Source organism: Vulpes vulpes, unplaced genomic scaffold (assembly GCF_048418805.1).
Source record: "Vulpes vulpes isolate BD-2025 unplaced genomic scaffold, VulVul3 u000000829, whole genome shotgun sequence".
NCBI lineage: Eukaryota > Metazoa > Chordata > Mammalia > Carnivora > Canidae > Vulpes > Vulpes vulpes.
The window spans coordinates 1-21798 of NW_027325899.1; the positions used below are offsets into that span (position 1 = coordinate 1).

Sequence of the window (21798 nt, forward strand, 5' to 3'; positions counted from 1 at the left end):
TTAAGTTTTGTAACAGAGCATAAACCTAGTCTGTGATGACATCCAACCATAACAAAAAAAGTGGCAACAACCAAAATCTCAATATTATAAATGCTAGTTGCTCTCTTTGTGACCCTGAACTCTATGCTTATGTATCTTCACAGGTGTGTATTCATGCCTCAGTGGCCACAGTATGAGCTTCTTGCTATCACTGTGGATCCAAAATACAGAGGTGCAGCCTCATATTTGTTTGTTAGTATCTGTGGGGTAATGTGAAGGTGTATCTTCTTTGCGTTCAAGTTCTTGATAGATTATAGTTTGAGGCAACAAGTCTTGATAAAGACCTTCAGAAGGTGATTTCCAGCAAAGCAATACATAAATCTGTAAATAAGACAAAGAATAATCTTTAAAGTATGTAACATAAGCCATTAAGAATAATATAATCCAAGTCCTCAATGATTTGTCTCCAAATATATGCTCTCTTACTCCAAAGATAAATTGGGTGGACTTTGGGCCCAGAGGAGCCCACTGGCTGCTCTCCGAAAAGGTAGAAGATAAGGTCAATTTCAATCATGACTAAAAGTACCCAATGATTCAACATATGGTGTTGGGAAAACAACAGCAAAATGCAAAGGAATGGACCTGGACCACTTTCTTACGCCATACACAAAAATAAATTTTAAATGGATTAAAGAGCTAAATGTGAGTGAGACATGAAACCATAAAACTCCTAGAGTAGAACACAGGCAGCAACATCTTGGACGTTGGTCATAGCAACTTCTTTCTAGATATATCTCCTAAGGCAAGGGAAACAAAAACAAAAATAAACTATTGGAACTTCACTGAAATTCAAAGCTTCTGCACAATGAAGGAAATAAAAATGCTAAAGGGCAACCTACAGAATGGTAGAAGATATTTGCAAGTGACATATCTGATAAAGGGTTAGTATACAAAATATATAAAGAACTGATAAAGCCCAAGACTTCAAAACCAGATAATCCAATTAAAAAATGGGCAGAAAAACACTCTGGAAAACAGTATGGAGGTTCCTCAAAAAGTTAAAAATAGAACTACCCTACAATTCAGCAGTTGCACTAATAGGTGTTTATGAAAGGATACAAAAATACTAATTCAAAGGGATGCATGCACCCCAATGTTTATAACAGCATTATTTACAATGGCCAAATAGTAGCCATTTGTGGCCAAATGGAAGCATCCCAAGTGTCCATCAACTTATAACGGATTGTGAAGATGTGGTGTATATATACATAGTATATATGGAATATATATATGCAGTGGAATATTACTCAGCCATAGAAAATAATGAAATCTTGCCATTCACAACAATGTGGATGGACCTAGAGAGCATTATGCTAAGTGAAATACCATATGATTTCACTCATATGTAGGATTTAAGGAACAAACCAAATAAGCAAAGGAAAAAAGGAGCGAGAGAGAGAAACCAAGAAATAGACTTTTAACGATAGAGAACAGATGGATGGTTACCAGAGGGAAGGTGAGGGGGGATGGGTGAAATAGGTGATGGGGTTTAAGGAGGGCACTCTTCATGATGAGCTCTGGGTGTTGTATGGAAGTGATGAATCACTATATTGTACACCTGAGACTAATAGTTTTTTTTTCCCAAATCAATCTCCTTTTTTAAAAAAATGTTAATTTAATTTGCCAACATATAGTATAACACCCAATGCTCATCCCATCACGTGCCCTCCTCAGTGCCCGTCACCTAGACATACCATCACCCACCCACCTCCCCTTCTGCAACCCTTTGTTTCTCAGAGTTAGGAGTTTTTCATGGTCTGTCACCCTCTCTAATTTTTCCCACTCAGTTCCCCTCCTTTCCCTTATCATCCCTTTCACTATTTCTTATATCCCCCATATGAGTGAGACCGTATGATGATTGTCCTTCTCCGATTGACTTACTTTGCTCAGCATCATACCCTCCTGTTCCATCCATGTTGGTGTAAATGGTGGATGTTCATCCTTTCTGATGGCTGAGTAATATTCCATTGTATACATAGACCACATAATCTTTATCCATTCATCTGTTGAAGGACGTCGAGGTCCTTCCACAGTTTGGCTGTTGTGGACATTGTTGCTAATAGTTTTTTAGTTTTATTTACATTTTATTTACAAACCCTTGTGTCAAGGGCTGACTTTCAATAATAGATTGCAGCAAAGAGCAAAGGAACTGCTCTGCTACAAAACAAAAACAAAAACAAAGACAAAAAATCATGCAGAAGCAGGTCATCTATGAATGGTTTAGCACCAAGTTCACCATGAAGGTGAATGAGTAAAGAAAGAAAACTTCCTAATGATGATTTTTTCCCAGATATTTAACCAGGTATCAGGCTACCTGGCTTATCAGTGTTTAGTCTTGAGGAAGACAAAGGATAATATAAGCCTACCCATCAAAATAATTCTTGAACAACAGAAATAGGGAGAGATGATAGGGCTTTTTGCCTTCTTTTATCATTTGGGTATAGAGAATGCCAGTCCACCTAATGCTGGGAACTTTGCTTATTTGGTGCATTGCTGATGGGCTGGAAAATAATGAGCTGATAATAGAACTAAGTTTTTGAGTGTCTGAACACATTAGGTATGATTATGTATATAAAATGTGAGGTCTTTTTGTATTTTGTATTTGTGATTTGATATTTGTCTCTATAATGAATGATTACTTGATAAGAGAAAAAATGTGAGGGTTTTTTTAAAATAAAGGATGACTATTGTATCTTTATAATTTTTAAATAATACTTAACCTATGGAACTGTTACTAACATTATCTTTGGTCCATTCCACACTCACATAAAGGATGTGAATAGAGTGGGGGCAAGTGATTTGTCTTTCAGCCAGCACTGCAATGGGCTACGCCTGGACTTGTTGAAGAGAGCTACAAATATACAAAGACTCCAGCACAATAAATGGTTTGGATTATTGTCCTTTCTGAGTTGATGAGTGTATTCTAGGCATGAGGAGGACGGTAGATGTTTATACGTGGTGCCTAAAGAGAAGAATGACATTGAGAACATTACCCATCTTCCTTTAATAATAGAAATTCTATCTACTTTAGCCCAATTTGAGCCTGATGGACTTCTGCAGCGTACATTATAGTTCAGTGAGATCACATGACACGTGTTGGTCCAGTGCAATGTGAGAGGGGAGATACATTTCACCTCAAATCCATGACCTTACAAGAATAAACACGTCTTCCCCTTCTCTGTATCTTTTCTCACTGGGTGCTGTACAAGTATGAAGAGAGGAGCTGTGGTGTGCAGAATAATATGGTGTCATTACTATAGTTATGTTATATCATATGATAAAGAAGACATTATTTGGGTGGCCTTAATCTAATTACAGGAGTCTTTTAAAAGCATATTATTCTCAGGATAGTAGAAGAAGGAGTCAGAGAGATTCAAAGCATGAGAAACATTTGACAAGGAGCAAGTTATCTGTTGCTGAAATGGAGGGAACACCTTGATAATGTCTGAGAGTGGCTTCTAGGAACTGAATGTGAGTGACTCCTGGCCAACCATCTCAGTCCCATAGTGACGGGCAACAGAATCCTGCCAACAACAATGAGCTAGCAGACCATTCGAGACTTTCCAGGGGTCTGATGTCTCCAGTACCTGGACTTCAGCCTTGTGAGACTCTGAGTGGAGCTTCCAGCCAGGTCCACCCAGGCTTCTGATCTACGGAGCTGCGAGGTGGTAAGTCGGTGGTAGGTATTGTTTTAAGTTGGTATACTTGTGGCAATTCGTCAAGCAACAACAAACATTTATTATGTATTTTGGTACCGGAAATGGGGTAACAATCCAGTACTATTACTATATCTAAGGTATGTGAATAAATGTCTAGGATATAGGAATAGCTGTGGAAGTGGGCAGTGGGACAAAACAAGTTTGAAGAAAATTTTGAGGAGCAAGATTTTCAAGAACAAAATTTTGAGAAATAAAAAGTACAGAGAAAGCCTAAAATGCTTCAAATTCTTTGTTTACTGGAAATAAAGACATTGAGAATGCAGTCAGTGTGGCTCAGAAAGGAGTGAGGAACACATTACTAGAAACTGAAGGGAAGGTCTTGCGGTGGAGTAGCAGAAATCTAACAGAATGTTGTCTCACGGTCATGTGGGAAGCACAACTAGTAAATGGTGAACTTTGATAACAAACTGAGGAGATTTTCAAAGCATTGAAGGTAAAGCCCACCCAGCTTCTTGCTTACAATAAAAAGTGAAAGGGAAGAATTTCCACCTCTGGGTGATGCCTTTTGCCATGCCCTTGGGTCCCTCCCATCCATGGTCTTCCTTTCCTGAGGAATTCAGACTTGCATTATTTCCCTTAGGATCAGGGAATTCAATGCTCATGATAAATGTTATATACTTGAAATGAGGGGAGTTTTGATGCCATAAATCTTTCCATTTTCTATTTGAATTAACCCTGACGCACAGCTGTGGCAATAATTTCAACACAGAAAAAGAATCAAGTAATGAGGTTGAGAAAGTATGCTACTAGTTCTGTATTACCTATATTTGTTACATGTGATAATAAAATACAAAATTCCAACTCTATTTGTGTTTCTTAGTCTGCTTAGTATTTTCAACTGTGTGTACCTGCAATAATATATTTAATCTGTTACAGGTTTTTAAATTAATTATACTTTGATTTTATTATTTTTTGGATGATATGTACTTTGTATATTCATCACACTAAAGAGTATACTTCTCTAATAAGTTAATGGATGGATGGATGGATGGATGGATGTTTGAATTCGTGGATATATACCCATGGGTGAGAGTTTCTGTATGGATTAGAGAATTATACACTGTGTATTCCAAGTGTGCTCAACACACAACTAGTAGCTCCCAGGTTATCCACAGAATCAGTTATAGCTTTTGTTTTTGTTTGTTTTACCCAAGGTAAAAAGAGTTACTGACAGACCACTTCATGAAATAGTTGAAATTATCCTCATTCTTCCAAGAATTGCACTTACCCAGTGAATATTCTCGTCATCCACATTATAACTGAGCATGGAGAGAGGAAGTGAAATTAAAATTTGCAGACAAGTTAGGATCATTAGGACAATCACAAGTCCCTGTCAAAGAAAATAAAATGTCACGCATTACCTTCCACCCTGAAGATAGTTTGGAAAGTTTTATTTCAGAGCCTCACATCAGGCCCTCAAAAGGGGACACATTACATTATACAAAAGGTGGCATGAGGTTGGATCTGAACCCAGATGTACGTGTGCTGCTGTAGGAAACAAGAGTTAGCATAGTCAATATTCTTGAATATATTAATATAAGATAGGAAGTAAAACTTGATGAGACTTCAGAATTCACAATGATTATTCCACTTATTATTATTATTATTATTATTATTGGTGGTGGTAGTGGTGGGTTATTAGTTATACTATTATTGAAGTTATTATTAGTTTGCCATAGATATCGGTAATGTTGCCAATGCTTACAAAGTTGGCTCTTCTCAATATACAAAGCAGAAATGGCAGGAGTTCAGATCTCCCCAGTGAGATACTAAATTCTTCTAGTTTTCCAGTGAACTCAATTCTAGTTAAAACCAGAAAGTTTCCCAAATTTGGAATACACTTTAAGCTAAAAATCAAATGACGGTTGCGAAATTTTTTGTCCTTGCTCTAATAGGTGAGATGTGTCAACACTCCAGTGATCTTGGCCTCCTTTACTGGTTTCCCACCGGTTTCTTTCTCCTCTGCCTCAGACCATTCATCTCCATTACTTCCACAGGCTTTATTGCAAAAAAGAGTCCACTCTCAGGTGGTGGCAAGTCAGAATAAATATTCATTCTCCATGTAGCTTTGTGAAATACTTATTTTTAATTCCTAGCAGTGATGAATATTATGAGAGAATATAATTAAATAATAATAAAGAATAACGTAAAGACTACCCCAATCTTTGACTCAAATTTTAATATCATTATACTTCTTCACTGCTTTTTCTTGAAAAACAAAATTTAGATCCCAGAACTTGGGGATCTTTGCCATTGTAAAGGAATAGTTTTTGGGGTTTTTTTCCCCTAAATGTGACACCTGTAGAGAGGCATTTGGAAGCAAGAATTTTGTTCCTCATATATACCAATGATCATGTCTCATCTGCATCATGCTCAGATAAGCATTCAGTCTGCCCACAATTCAGGAGGATAATACTTACAGTTGCAATTGATTTGATGCCCAAACAGAGAGTTTCCTTCTTGCAATCATGGTGGATATTTTTTGTTAAATTGTACGACAAAATACAGATCCCAGCAATTGAGATGAAGGTGCTGAGAGTGTTGGCACCTAGATTCCCTCTCAGCTGAAAAAAAAGTAAATAATGAGCTTCTAAGTTAAGGGCCAGGGGCTTCTAGACCCTGTAAGCTGAGGGGAGAATTCTGACTTAGCCATGGGATCTACAGGCTTTCATCATTTCTATATGGTCAATTCACCTCAATGGCAAATCACATTTGGGAGAAGAAAATTTGCAGAGGATTGATTTTTTTTAATAAAAAGATTTTATTTATTAAAAAAAGATTTTTTAAATTTATTTATTCATGAGAGACACACAGAGAGAGAGAGAGAGAGAGAGAGAGAGAGACGTAGGCAGAGGGAGAAGGAGGCTTCCTGCGGGGGGGCCCCCGATCCAAGATCTCCAGGATGGCGCCCTGGGCCAAAGGCAGGCGCTAAACTGCTGAGCCCCCCAGGGATCCCTGATCTTTCTTAAGCACATACCATGGATAGGATATAAAGCATTATAGACCTCTTAGCCTCTGTAGTTTTTGACTCTGTATTAGCTCTTCCCTCCACCAAAAATAAAAGTTTGCCTTGCTCAACCCTAAGACATGGTTTTCTCTTTATTCACATCGCCCAACCTCATACCATAGAGAGGTTTTAGTAGCTACGTAAATCTTTATTCATTCTTCTTAGGTGACAAGATTTGAGGATCACAATTTCTAAAATCCAGGGAGATCCAGCCATAGGATGATCACTGAGTCATTGGGCCAACGCGACAGTTACAGGATGAAATGTACTACAAAATAATGAATCCCCTGGGGGACTGGGCTTCACACGGGAAGTCAGAGCGTTATAAGTTCTCATTTTCTTTCTGAACGACAAATGGAAAACTTGTTAGCTTACCAGTGACTTTGTTTGCTTCTTGGCAGACACAACAGTCAGAGATCCAGAGATGATAAACTGTTTATAAAATAAGAAAGATGTCTGCAGAGTAGCAGCTACTTTCAACTCACCCTTCCTCCTCGTTGCCAGATGCATCTCGCCCTCCCTCTCCCTCCCCTACTTCCTGGGCCTCCCTTCAGAACTTGGAGGAAAGCAGATCCTTAAAGTGTGTGCACCACACGATTAAGGTACCAGGGTCATCCTTTTATTCTTATGAATAGTAAAATTCCTTTAGCTAAATAAAAGAAGTGGATGTAAAAATCACAGGGGAAAACAATTTATTCAATGTGGAGAAAATGAAATAAAGAGAGTAGATATAACTCAAAGATACACTTTGGGATGCAGAAAAGAGAAAACGCGAGCTCAAATTACATGGCATTTTTCTCAGTGTGTTTGGCCAAGAAGCGTGATGACTTAAAAGGAGGAACATCTCCCTATCCCCAGCATCTTCTCTGATCCACATATTAATAATACATTTCAGAGACTCTTCTTCTATGTGTCAAACCCAGGATATTCTCCTCAGGCAAAACCGCAAGATTATACCAAATAGGTTCATGCTATACAGTAATGAACAGAACTTAAGGGCATTATTATAGGAGAATATATATTCAAGTTCAGGTTGCAAATCAGATCTTAACCTAGTATCATTGCAAGCACTCGAGAATTGGCAGGATGCCATACAAGTTCTGTGTTGAGTTGATGAATGAGTGATTAAATGGTTATAATTAGAGATGTGGGATACTCACAGACAATGCCCCCCATATAGGGAAGCCTGTGTAAATCGAGAAGAAAATGATTCTGTACATTTCAGAATCAAGAAGAAGAAATCCAATTATCCCATAAAAGATGCATTTCACACCAATCATAATCTGAGCCACCTGGACAAGAGATAAAACAAGCCAAATTACCAACCACCCAAATTATCAAAAATCCAAAAATCCATGTTTTAAAGACAATGGTGAACCTTTTTCAAGAGAGAGAATCACTTGGTCCAAATATTGTGGTCACTCATAGGGTTGACCCCCTTGACTATTATTAAAAGATCTGCTAAGAAGAATCAGTTCCCGGAGAATCTGCCTTTTTTTTTTTTCAGTGGCCAGCCCATGTGGGCCCACCTTGCTTCAATAAGATATAGTCAGTATGAGGCTTATCCAAGAGCTTAGGACTTCTATGGTCTCTTCTTAATGTACCCCCCCCCCATGCCCATATAAACACAGCCCCTTGCTTTTTTTCTTTCTTTCTTTGTTAATGTTTATTATTTTTAAATGTAAATTCAATCAATTAACATATAGGGTATTATTAGTTTCAGAGGTAGAGCTCAGTGATTCATCAGTCTTATATAACACCCAGGGCTCCTCCCATCAGGTGCCCTCCTTCATGCCCATCACCCATTTACCCCATCCCCCCCACGTCCCCTCCAGTGACCCTCAACTTGTTTCCTAGAGTTAAGAGTCTCTTAAAGTTTGTTTCCTTCTCTGATTTTGTTTTGTTTTATTTTTCCCTCCCTCTCCCTATGATCCTCTGTTTTGTTTCTTAAATTCCACATGAGTGACACCGTATGATAAATGTCTTTCTCTGATGGACTTATTTCACTCAGCATAACACCCTCCAGTTCCATCCACATGGTTGCAAATGGTAAAATTTCATTTTTAGTGGCTGAGTGTTATTCCGCTGCCTTGCTATGCCACATCTTCTGTGTCCATTCATCTGTTGGTGGACGTCCTCTGGACTCTTTCCACAGCTTGGCTGTTGTGGACTCTGCTCCCATAAACATTAGGATGCAGATTCCCCTTGGGATCACTATGTTTGTATCCTTTGGGGTAAATACCTCATAGTGCAATTGCTGGGTCATAAGGTAGCTCTATTTTCAACTTTTTGAGGAAACTCTAGTCCCTTGCTTTTAATCAAAGTGTTGTACTTCCACTTCACAGAATGGTTGACACAGAATGGTTGACATAGGTCATAACCTGGTGCCTCTATGCCAACCACTTCATTAGCCAGAATAATCCTTCATCCTGAATATATCCTCCTGCTTCTCCTGATTCAAAATTCTTTATTAGTGGTTTACTTACCCCCAGTGCTTTTAGGTTTCCCTTCAGGAATTTATGCAGCTTGTCTAATGGATGTTTCAGGGCACCAGATGTTTCTGTCTTTCCCAATGGGGTATTCTGGTTTTGGTTTGAAGAAATGTCCACAGTCATCCCATCAGAATTCAAAGTTTTGCTCATTCTGTAATAGATCTGTCATCTGATAATAGCATCAGTTAGGTACTGTCATATGCCAAATACTGTTCATTTTATCGCAATGGAAGTAGATACTGGGTTTCCTTTATCTGAGGTCTTTATCACGTATGAAGAGAAGCCACTGGCCATGTGATGTTCATGTGTCCGTGCTGCTAACTCTGATACCACTGATGCGATAAACAACAGTGTAAATTAAGGAGAGAGATGACAGAGGTTGAGAAATATCAAAGCCTACATAACTGTAAGATATCCTCCCAAGTTAAGGAAATTTGTAAATCTCAAGTCTGTTTTTTTTTGTTTTGTTTTTTAAGTTGCATGTGGTCACAGACTTGTACAAAAGTACCCACCATGGGAATTGTGATATATCTATTTAGCCTTATTCTTGGTGGAGTGAAAATAACCTGGGATTTAGAGGCAAACGGATCTGAATTAAAGACATTTCTCTTTAATTTAATTAAATGTATAGGTAATTTATCATCCAATCCAAGATAGTTTTGAGAATGAAAGAGAATAGGAGTAGTATCCATAATTATGCTAAGGAAATAGACACCTGGGGATACACTAGATAAAAGCCACCATACCTTTAATTATTGTGTGACAAGGGATCCTTGGGTGGCTCAGAGGTTTAAGCACCTGCCTTCAGCCCAGGGTGTGATCCTGGAGACCGGGGATCGAGTCCCACATTGGGCTCCCTGCATGGAGCCTGCTTCTCCCTCTGCCTGTGCCTCTGCCTCTCTCTCTCTCTCTCTCTCTGTGGCTCTCGTGAATAAATAAATAAAATCTTTTTTAAAAAATTACTGTGTGACAAAGAATTTAGTTGAAGCTCCAGGTTTGTCAACATAAAATATAATTATGTTTATGCCTCATAGGTGTGACACCAGAAATGATGCAACCGATTTTCTCAGTATCATCAGAGATGTGATAAATGTAGCATAAATTCTCAGTTATCTTCTCAAGAAGTTAGGCTATGCTTTGGTACTTGTCAAAAACAGTGATGGATTTCCATAGAAGAGCAAATCCCAGAATGGCCATCTTTGAAAACTAGCTCATTTTGAACCTTTTCTCCCCAAATATTAGCTTTTTATTTCTATATAATCTTCTACCATATCAACTTTATGACTATGTGCTAACATTAAGTTAAGTTTGAGAGATAGGGGCAGACTCTTCCTTATTGCATTGGTATCTATGAATTCTATCACTCTCCCTAGTATGTTTTAATTTAGTTCTGCTTACACTTTGTACAATTTCTTATGTTTCCTCCTCCCATTATGCTAATTATAAGGAATTAGACCCTTAATATAACTGCTTTTGTACAAAATTCCTGGATCAAAGTGGAAACATAGTTTCTGACTTTTGCGGTCCATGCCAAATTTCTTTTAAAAAAAAAAGTGTGTGGGGGGGAGATAGCAGTGTACACTGGACCCAATAATGTGTGTGTGTAAATTTCTTTGCAGCCCCAATGAAAAGATTAAGATATCATGACATGGACTCTTATGGGATATTTAAGATTAATCCTAAGTATTCAATTTTTCTATTTCCACTAGTTGCTTTCAATTAAGGAGTTGAAACAAGGAATTTATCTTATATGAGAACGCTGGAAGTGCTAACAAGAACTTTCTTTTTCTATTTCTTAAGTGGATGAGTCTTGTCAATATTTCATTAAAAAAATATCTATTCAATCAGTTATTATATCTTTTTAACATGTGACTCTTACATCCAAAGATGGTAAAAAACAAACAAACCAAAAAAAAAAAAAAAAAACTTGCCCAAGTTCACAGACATATTTATAGATGTGAGACCAAAGAGCCATAGGTCTGATAAGTAAAAATCTTCTCTTTAGATCAAGCCTGGCTCAGACTAATACATCCCCTATTCAGCCTCCTGAAGCTCCCATATAATAGGTTTGAGTTTTTGAGGGAGCCATAGCTTTCAGTATAACTTTGTTGGGGGGGAATAAATTGTTGACTCCAAAAAGTATCTTCCATTATTCCTCATTGCAAATGTCATTTTTTACTCATTCATTCACTCAATAAATATATTTATTTTCTAGGTTTAAAATATTGACTATAATATTTACTGGACACATTTTGATTCACTAAACTCACTTTAATTATTTTTGTTACAGATATATGTTATTAAATACTGTAATATTCTATCAATCTTACGCTTGTAATTTAGCCTTTGACTGCTCCTTGAAGCCACCATCCAACTGTTCAATATTTTGGTAAGATTTTCACATTTACAGTTATCATGTTTCTAACAAATGCTGCTCTTCCATCTCTGTTGTCTATTTAGAGAATGACATTGCAATATTTCTTGGCTACTCCACAGTACAAAAATTCACCTTGCTTACCACATTGTCCTCACCTTAAATATTGACATCAAAGCCCTATTAACCTTTTAAGTTAATATAGCTTCAAACCCACCAAATCCTCTTCATTATACCTCTACCAGCTTAGTTATAAAACTCATGATTCTCACTAAGAATGCCACTGTGAACCTAGCTGGCTTACCATATCCAGTCTTGAAGTGCTGAATTGCACTTGCAGATTGTAACCAAAAAATTTCTGTCACAGTTCTAACCAAATTATTCCCTTGTATCTTTAATTACGTCCCCTAGAAAATAGGGCTGGAGACAAACCTCCTTGTTAATGCTAAGCCTTACTCTCTACCCACTGATGAGTAAGGTGTGCTTGCATAATCAGAAAGTCGGAAAGCAGGAATGAAGACAAGATCAAATGTATGTAAGTCACTGGAACTTTCTCATTACCTTAAAAAAATTCCTGAAATATTGGGCAGTGAGTATCTACCAATGGAAAAAAAGGAAGAATGGTCTCTGCCTTGAGCCCACATTCAGTCCAGCCTCAGTCTGTCAGGTTTCACACCTGTGCCTCCCAGAACATAGACAAAAGTACTTTCTGGTGTTCAGGATAATGGAGGAAAAAAGGTTACCTACCTAGATATGTTCCACCACAAGATGTGGGAGCCTGTAGTCTCCTTAAGCTTACGTCTCTTCTGTATCTATCAAGGACTGTGACAACATATGGGGGAGGAAAATCTATGCTCTGATCTCTGTGTTTCCTCATTTGCTGTATTTCCACACATAGAATTCCAGATAAGCAGTTCTCATGTGTTTAGAGAAAGTTGATACATATCATATTTTGTTGCACAAAATTAGAAGCCTTATTACCATAATCCGCAATACCAATTGATAGTTTTATTTCTGCACATTGTCTTTCCATTTCTTTCTATTAATCTAAAAAAGAATGTATTTTTTTAGCTTACTAAATAAAATTCTTTCCTTTGGAGCAATTTCTAGGAAATTCATATTTTCAACCAACTTCTCTTGGTCTTTGCTTTAGCACCTTATAAACTATACCTTCACTGAAGTAAAATAAACATTAAAACCCCAGAAAAATAAATATATTTCCAATAATATTTAAATTTCAGGACTCTATCTCAATGATCTAGCTCAAATATACCAAGCAAAGTATTAATATATAACTATATTAAGATGACATTACAATAAAAATCAATAAAATGGATTAAACTTTGTCCAGATTGACCAAGGGAAAAAGAGAAGACAAAAATTATCAATGTGAGGAATAAAAGAAGAGATACCACTGCAGAATTCAGAGACAGTTAAAGGATAATAAATACTGTGACCAAGTTTATGAAATAAATTTAACATCTTGAAGGAAATAGAATCTTTATTTGAAAGACACAAATTATAAACACTGACTCAAGAATAGATGATCTCAATAGTTTAATATCTATTTAAAAAATTGAATGTATAGACAAAACCATTACAACAGCAACAGCAAAACCAACTCCAACTGCTTAGCCATTATCACTGACTAATTCCACCAAATATTTAAGGAAAAAATAATAATTTAACATAATCTGTTGTACTTTATGCGGTCAGCATTACTGCAATATCAAAACAAGACAAAGATATCATAAGAACTACAAAACAATAACTTTCAATATGGAAGCAAAAATCTTCAACAAAGTGTTATCAAATCAAATCCAAAAATGTATCAAAGGATAATACACCACAACCAATGGGATTTATTTCAAGAAGGCAAAACTGATTTTTTTTAAATCAATGTATACAATTCATCATGTTGACAAAATAAATACAAAACACATGGTCTTCTCAATACACAGAAAATGCATTTGACAAAACTTATTCATTCATGATAAAGAAAAATACTCTCAGAAAACTAGTAGTAGGTGGGAATTCCCATTATCTGAAAAAAGCCATATACAAAAACCTACAGTTATAGCATACCCAATAGTAGCCTACTGAATGTACTCCTCTGTCTCCCAATACTAGTGTATCTGCCCTCCCCACTCCTGTTCAACATCTACTGGAAGTCACAGCCAGTGTAATATGGTAAGAAAAGACTTAGAATTTGGAAAGTAAGAAATATAAATGTCCCTATTGAAGATATAATTGTCTATGTAGAGAGTCCCAAAGGATCTTTTAAAAAATCCAGAATTAGAAAATGTAAAGTAGACTTTGCTTTCTGAAAAAGAGCATTAAAATAAGAAAGTTTAATCTATTAGGCCACAATTAGATGTTTTTTCTACAGTCTTTTGTTGTTCCCATAGAGCAGAGTCTAATGTCCAAGACAGTGTTAAGTGCCAATAAATGTACTGTAGTTGACAACATGCTATCAAACTGTGACAACAGTCAAGTCAGAATCACACAGCGGATTGCCGTTTTCCAATCCTATTGCAGGTGGCAGGGGCAGGATTGCATTAAGCCATCTGTTAGTATCTCCTTAAATTTTGGTTAGACATATACTAAGAGAGGCCACATGCATATTTTGACGACAGATTACAAATTGAGAGAGTTCCAGGCCTGTCAAAAAAAGTCAACATGTGATAATGACTGTTCCCTTGTCAAGTAGTGTGTAGGTTGTTTCAGGCTGCATCAGGATCCATGAAGCAAAGAGAATAAGGACCTGCAAGGGATTAGTCACCGAAGAAGCACTACCTGTGTGCAGAATGTGTATGTATTTTCCTACTTTTAAAAAAGATTTTATTCTTCTATTTGAGACAATGAGAGAGTGAGAGAGAGCACCAGTGGGAGGATGGGGGTAGTGGCAGAGAAAAAAGGAGAAACAGACTCCTGGCTGAGCAGGGAGCTGGACATGGGGCTCCATCCCAGGACTCTGGAATCATGTCTTGAGCTGAAGGCAGACGCTTAACTGACTGAGCCACCCAGCCTGGGTATTTTCTTATTTTAATACACCAGTCACACTTTACTCATTGAAAGGCTTTATAAAACCCTGAGGTTAAAAGGTGGTAACTGACTTCATGATGTCAAATCTTCATGATACAGATAACACTACAACATAAAATGAAAAGAAACAATGGCTGCTTCAAGGTGAAAGGATAGGATCAGGGCTTATTTTAATTCATTTATTTCTGGAAATTTGTATATTTAAGAGAGCGAGTGTCAGAAACAGCATGATCTACCCAGCTGGCCTATTGCACAACTCCCAGTACAGCGTTAGCATTATAGTCTGAAGTGAATGGCTTTTCAGAAATTGCGTAGGTCAGCAGTTGGCACATATCCTCCAAGGCCAGACCAGAGTCCCAAATACCTACAACTTTTTTGATATGTTCCCTTTATTTCACACTACAAGAGGTGTGAGATGATGCCAGTGCTGATGTGGATGAATCATATGCTTCACTTATCATGTCCAAATGTTATCATGATTGGGGATAGAGTAGGAGACCATAGCAGTGTCAACATCAGCAAATCTGTAGCCTTTTTCTCCTCCTGAGAACACTGAAGACTATTTACTTCTTGATTACTAATTTACTCCCAAAAATGCAATTTAAGTAATTCCAGAGATAGCTCAGAAGTTAATATATCAAACAACTAAGTGGGTTGGAAAGCCACATCATCATAATTATGATAAAGAGCAGATATGGGAAGTTCACACTCATTGGAGGATAAGTCGACAACCACCTGTGGAGGAAGAACACACAGGAGATGATATTTCATGACGTGATATGACATTTCACTTGCCCATGGCCCTAGTTCCCTTGGGGCCACTCTTCTCTTTCTGACATAAACATCTCTATCCATCCAAGCAATCTTCTGCTAGTGCCACGTCTGATCCTGCTCATGTGGCTGCCAGAGGCAAAATGGAATGTGAGGGGCTCCTAAAGTGAAAGAGGGTCTTAGATGTTTCGTATGCTTTGAACTGTTTCAGGACAACTTAAAGAGGTAAATGGAAAAGTGGCAGAGAATATCTCAGAACACATTGTAAGTCCTCTAGATCACGGACACTCACCGAGGTCGTACCACAGCAGACCGCGCTGCATCCAAACGCAGAAAGCAGCACTGAGAGGATGAGTCCGAGGATGATGAGGATAAGCTTCATACTCATAATCCCCTGCAAATTAAAATAATGCAGGGAGAGGAAAGATTGAAGAACTGAGCAAGGGAGCTTCTGTCACGGACCCTGAATGTTGTCCTTCCTAACTCATTGACAAATTGTCAGCGGTAGTAAGATACTACACTCTGGCTTCACCTTCAGATAAAATCTGAGCAAAGGTACACATAATTATTCCAATTTACAGACTCCCAAATTTCCAACTTCATTCATTTGTAATTTTCACACAAGTGAAGTAAGATCCTGTTATCCATTTTTTTTCTCGACATAACCAACTGATAAAAAGCTGCTCACTTGCAAACCTTTCTTTATTGAGGTGTTTAAAAATTAGAATGTTTTAGAATTCCTTTCTAGCTCATAGTAATTTTCACCATATGATCAGTAGATCCATGTCAGTTTTGTTAAATATACTTTCTAGAAAGGATCCTGGACTTTGTCTATCACTGTGCTGAATGGACTAAACATCTAGATTTGTCTTTACCTCAGTGAAGACAATCACAATCATTGAGCGAATTCATTGGCACCCATTCTGATCTTACCTAAAATAAGAGTCTTATTTAGCTTCACCTGATGTACATAAGTCCTGACATCATCAATAATTTATATTTTGTAGATATTCACTTGGAGTCAAGGCCCTGACCTTTCTGCAAATGATTTGTCAGTTTTAAGTGGTGCCCTATTGCCCACCTGTGATGAGAAAGATTTCTATAAGAAATTTTATACATGTGGATAAATATCAGGAGTTTTTTCACTGGATCTATCAATACTTACAATCATGAAATAACGAATTGATGTGCTTGGTAGGAAGTAAAGGGATATGGCTATTCTGAATGCAACGATTATTAGGGACACTCCTGTCAATATGGCGGCCACAGTGTTTGTTCCAATGCTGCCATAGATCTGAAAAAGAATCAGAAACTGAGTCCCTGTTCTGACACTCTTCAACCTGGCAAGTTGATTGTACACATGTGAACATTTTACTTAAAGTGGAGGTAAAATTGGAATTTGTAAAAATTATGCACAGGGTTGCTATCTACTATGTGACCTATAGGGAACAGGGAAAGAATCATCCTGAGATCACAACTCAAGGCAAAAAAAACCCGGAGAATCAAAGACAGCCTGATTATTTCGAAAATGAAGGTCAATCTATGCTATGCCTCCTTTGATTTTCTGAAACTGTAGATAAACACACCATCCGTTTTGTTGTCTTCATCCCTGACACAATAGACACAGTTCCGGATGTGATTAACTGTACAAAGATAAAGTTCAAGGAGTTAGTCTTTGAATACCTCGTTCTGTAGTCTTTTTTCCTAACACCAAATATTTCTCAATACTTTTCCTCCTTATTTGTACTTACATATAACTATTAAGGATTTTACATATATCCTAAGTGATACAGAGACAAGTTGTTCCAACTTATCTTTTACTTACAAAAGTTGGTCCCAAAAGGAAAATGAAGGTATATACAGTATCCTCTAGGAATAGATGTAGTTTATGGAATGAAAGGAAGACTTTTACCATAATCCACAGGCAAATATTCATTAGGCCAATCATGATTTGGCTCACCTAGAAAATGAGAAAGTGCCTCTGAGTTAGGAGGAATCAGCTTTCCTCTTAGAATTACGTGCCCCACATGTGGAGGCGTAAATGGCTCAGGAGCCCTTTAACTTGGGGGAATTCCAAGATCAGTGCTTAAATTTCCATTCAGTGTTCCCAAATATAAAATAGTTTGGTGATTTGGCTAAATGGTATATGTGTTTTCTCATTTTAAAGTCCTATTTTCTTCTTGATATGGTAATTATTGTGACCACTCCAAACTTTTGTCTCAGGTAATCATGTAGCTTTGACCCAGAGCAAATTCAGGGGAATATGAGCCACCTCAAAATCCTTAGATGACCTTCATTGTACTTACCCCAATAATAACTGGCTGCCCCTTTAGGAAATTCTGCAGGTTTCTCTGTGCCTCCTGAGGCAGAGGCCCTGGCCCAGTTTGGCCCTGGTGGATGGCTGGATCTCTCTGCTGAAGATCCATGGTTGTGTCCCTTGATGTCGTCACTCTTCACAACCTGTTGCTCCCCTCACTGTGGCGTTGAGTCATGACACATGTGAAGCATATGTTGGTCAGAAAGATCAGGTAAAAGGATTAGTCTCTGATTCCATGCAATAGTTAGTGTTCATAAATATTTTAAAGTAAAAGTAAGTGCTGTGCTAAGTGTAAGAAATTGGGCCATGCAATTGTTTCAGTTCTTAAGGGTAGGAAATCTGACATTTATTAAGTATTTAACAGTGTACTTCGGGCAGTTCAGAATGACATAGTCACTATTATGTTGAGTTCCAGAAAGGCTATCTAAGTAACATAAACTTACATTATAGGAAACTGAGGATGGTAGCCCGAGAGCATGTGCCTTATGGATCCTATTGTCTTGAAACGATATTGACCATCTTGACCATGAAGCTGAAAATAAATATTGTCCACTGGTCCTGGTATTCCTGTCCCATGGAAAGACAGTATTTCTTAGTTTATTTCTTTACACCTCTGTTCCTAGGTAGCTCTGGCATAGTTATTTTTGTTTTGTCTCTGGGTTCAGGCTCCTTCTGAAGTTTCAGAACTAACAGCACTTGACCCAACAAGCCACCGTGTAACATGTGTGCTCCTAGACTCAGAGCTGCTTCTTCCTGGTGCCTCCAACTGACTCGCCACACAGACGACACACGACTCACAGAAAGCCTGGAAGGGACCATATGTCCGCACGGGCGAAGCTGGGTCGGTGGCTGGGAACCACATCTGCCCAAGCCCAAACCTTTGTTTTCTACTCATGATCTGCTTACAGAAACGTCAAGCAAAATACTCACATATTAGAAATGCTTCCCTTCTCTGACCACAAGAAATCTTCTCTCTTTATTTGAACACATGGACCATCCTGAGTATAAACAAGAAATAGTATCACTTTTTCTGTCTTCATTATGATGGCAATGGATACTCTGTCTTGCATACATTCCTCTTTGAAGTGAAATCATAGGAAACTTGGTATAGTCCATGGAGCTACAATTCCACTTTTCCTCTAGAATTCACTGTAAAAAAATTCTAGCTATATGGTGCACAGGTACGTTCTAATTTATCAGGAAAATATAATAAAACAATAACAATAAAACAAATATTTCTTCTACTACCTTTATTGAGTTCCATAAAATCTGGTGATCCTTTAATAGAAATAAATGCCTTTTATTCTTAGGAGATTGAAAAAAAGAAAAAGAAAGAAAAAAAGAAAGAGAAAGAAAGAAAGAAAGAAGAAAGAAAGAAAGAAAGAAAGAAAGAAAGAAAGAAAGAAAGAAAGAAAGAAAGAAAGAAAGAAAGAAAGAAAGAAAGAAAGAAAGAAAGAAAGAAAGAAAGAAAGAAAGAAAGAAGAAAGGAAGGAAGGAAGGAAGGAAGGAAGGAAGGAAGGAAGGAAGAAAGAAGAAAGAAAGAAAGAAAGAAAGAAAGAAAGAAAGAAAGAAAGAAGAAAGAAAAGAAAAGAAAGAAAATACAGTTGACCCTTGAGCAACACAGTTTCAAACCTTACAGGTCTACTTACCTGTGGATTCTTATAGTACGGTACTGAAAATGTATTTTCTCTTCATTATGATTATTTTTTAAAGATTTTATTTATTTATTCATGAGAGAGAGAGGCAGAGACCCAGGCAGAGGGAGAAGCAGGCTCCCTGCAGGGAGCCCGATGCAGGACTCGATCCCGGGACTCCAGAATCACGTCCTGAGCCAAAGGCAGATGCTCAACCACTGAGCCACCCAGGGGCCCCTCATTATGATTTTCTTAGTAACATTTTCTTTTCTTCAGTTAATTGTAAGAATATAGTACATAATACATGTAACATAAGATGCATGAGTTATCGGTAAAGCTTCCAGTCAACACTGGGCCATTAATACTTAAGTTTTGGGGGAGTCTAAAGTTATACCAGATTTTCTACTGTGGGGAGAGAGGGTGCCCAGAACCCCTGTGTTGTTCATGGGTCAACTGTAATTATTTTCAAATGGAAAATGGGTGGGGAAAAGTCATACGCATTTGAAAGCTGGTATTTAAATGTTGAATTTGCATGAGGAGTCAAGTGGGAATAGAAGCTTTGGTGTTTAATGCAGGCCAATGATCTTTTATATAGAATTCTGACTTTATTTCTACCCTTGTTTCTATGAGTTTCTGAATACTGAATTCTCATATGCAAAATCTGTTTTTATTATCAACAGAGATTATTACCAACCATACATAGGTATGGAAACAAATGTGTATTTTTTTTTACATCTTGATAGCATTATAATTAGTATGCTACTGTCCTTACTCTTTAATTTACTTTAAAAAAAAACTTTAGTTCTGTTCCATATTATTAATCATATTTGAAGCAAAAATATGTTTCTCTGAGCAAACTGTGACTGTCTCTTTCTTTCTTTCTTTCTTTCTTTTTTTTGACTGTCTCTTTCTGATAATAAAGTCAACACCCTAAAAAATATATTTTCCTTGATTCCTGATTTACAAAGCAGTACTCTCAGAGTCCACTCGGTCCTGTATTTTTTTCTCAAAAAAGTAATGATTATACAGAGAATATAATTCCAGATCAAGAACCTCCTCCTTTTGGATCAAATCCTTTCACTGACAAAAAAAGGTCAAAGTAATCATTCATTACATAAAATTGAATAAAGCCCCACACTAGTGGTCCCTACCACTAGGAAAGAACTCTGTGTTGCAAATTCTGGACAGCATATGATTTTCAGGCTACTTGTTTTCTGTTTTTTGAAAATGATTACATGGCCGAGATAATCTCAAAGCACAATCTGGAATGCTTCTTTACAACTGTAAGATTTAATTTGCTACCAGAGAGTCAAGCATTTTTTTTATGGAAAAAAAAAATCCCTTTAGACATTTATGTCCTTCTCAAACAACTAGTTTTACAAAAAGTAGTTTTTATAAGATTATTCTACTCCTGTTCCATGGTTTCATCCCCTGGAGCAATTCTCATGAGTATTAGGGACCAGCATGGAATGGACATGCCTCTCATAGCCCAGAGGAATAGCCACCTAAGTAAGAATAAAAGAAAAATACATACCCCTGTCCCAAAACAACATTGAGTCTTAACTTGATATCCACACAGGACGTGGGAACTTCAGTACCCAGAGTCGGTCTCAGAGTCTTCCCAAGGAAGTTCCCCCACAGAGCAAGCAGTATATGATCTGTGTCTCCATCAGGCACTCGAGGCCCTGGGTATTTGGTGTACACAAGTTTTGCTCAAGACAGATCGCCCTGTCCTATGAAGAGATAACGGCGCACCACCCTAAAGGCATCTTTCTGCACTCTACTTCTTGCAGATGGGTCTCTATGATGGAGTAAATTGATGATGTTGACAGAGATAACGGCTTATCTCTGCTGTTCAGATAGCTGCAATTTGAGTGCCAAAGCTTGGCACACTCTTCTTTTTGCCAGGGCAAATCTTAATTCTTGTTTACCCACCACTCCTCAAAGACTTTGTCCATGAACCACGTGCTTTCTGTTTGGGGAAATATTTTGATTTAAAATAAAACCTTAACTTGCGCATAGAAGTCCTCACCTTTGTTAGAAAATATGGGATTTTTTCCATAAATATGGGATTTTTACTCTGTTGGCTCCCAAATTATACTCTGTATGTTTTGCTAACAATGCCAGCTCCTCCGCCATGATGTTAGCAAGCTTCCTTACTCCCATTTCTACCACTTGACAAATAATTTTAGAAAAACAGCACATAATATTTATAGAGCCCAAGTCAGGAAATCCAAAGATGGGAGTAATGTGCTGTTTGTCCGTATCTCTGGAATTATAGTCTTCAAACGTAAAAGGGAGCCTTTGCATATTCTTTCATCTTGGCTCAATCATCCATTAACTGTCATTCTCTCCACTCTGTGACCCCTCTGGGTTCTTTTATGGTCTTGCCCATAGTTT

The 21798-nt window shown here is 37.5% G+C and overlaps 1 protein-coding gene and 2 long non-coding RNA genes across 3 annotated transcripts; all 3 read right to left on the reverse strand.

Annotated features, from left to right (window-relative positions):
- Positions 1–43: 43 nt before the first annotated feature.
- LOC112935038 (membrane-spanning 4-domains subfamily A member 3-like) lies at positions 44–9544 on the reverse strand. The gene is made up of 6 exons (XM_026018618.2): positions 9252–9544; positions 7926–8057; positions 7141–7197; positions 6179–6322; positions 4987–5088; positions 44–360 (listed from the first exon to the last, which is right to left on the reverse strand). Exons 1-6 carry the CDS (start codon positions 9405–9407, stop codon positions 220–222), a joined length of 732 nt encoding a protein of 243 aa, XP_025874403.2. The 5' UTR covers positions 9408–9544; the 3' UTR covers positions 44–219.
- Positions 9545–16631: 7087 nt separating this feature from the next.
- On the reverse strand, positions 16632–17403 carry LOC140597639 (uncharacterized). The gene is made up of 3 exons (XR_011999459.1): positions 17273–17403; positions 17034–17090; positions 16632–16741 (listed from the first exon to the last, which is right to left on the reverse strand). It is a non-coding gene; the product is annotated as an uncharacterized lncRNA (long non-coding RNA).
- Positions 17404–18231: 828 nt separating this feature from the next.
- LOC140597640 (uncharacterized) lies at positions 18232–21037 on the reverse strand. Its single transcript, XR_011999460.1, has 3 exons — positions 20933–21037; positions 18695–18762; positions 18232–18331 (listed from the first exon to the last, which is right to left on the reverse strand). It is a non-coding gene; the product is annotated as an uncharacterized lncRNA (long non-coding RNA).
- Positions 21038–21798: the final 761 nt, after the last annotated feature.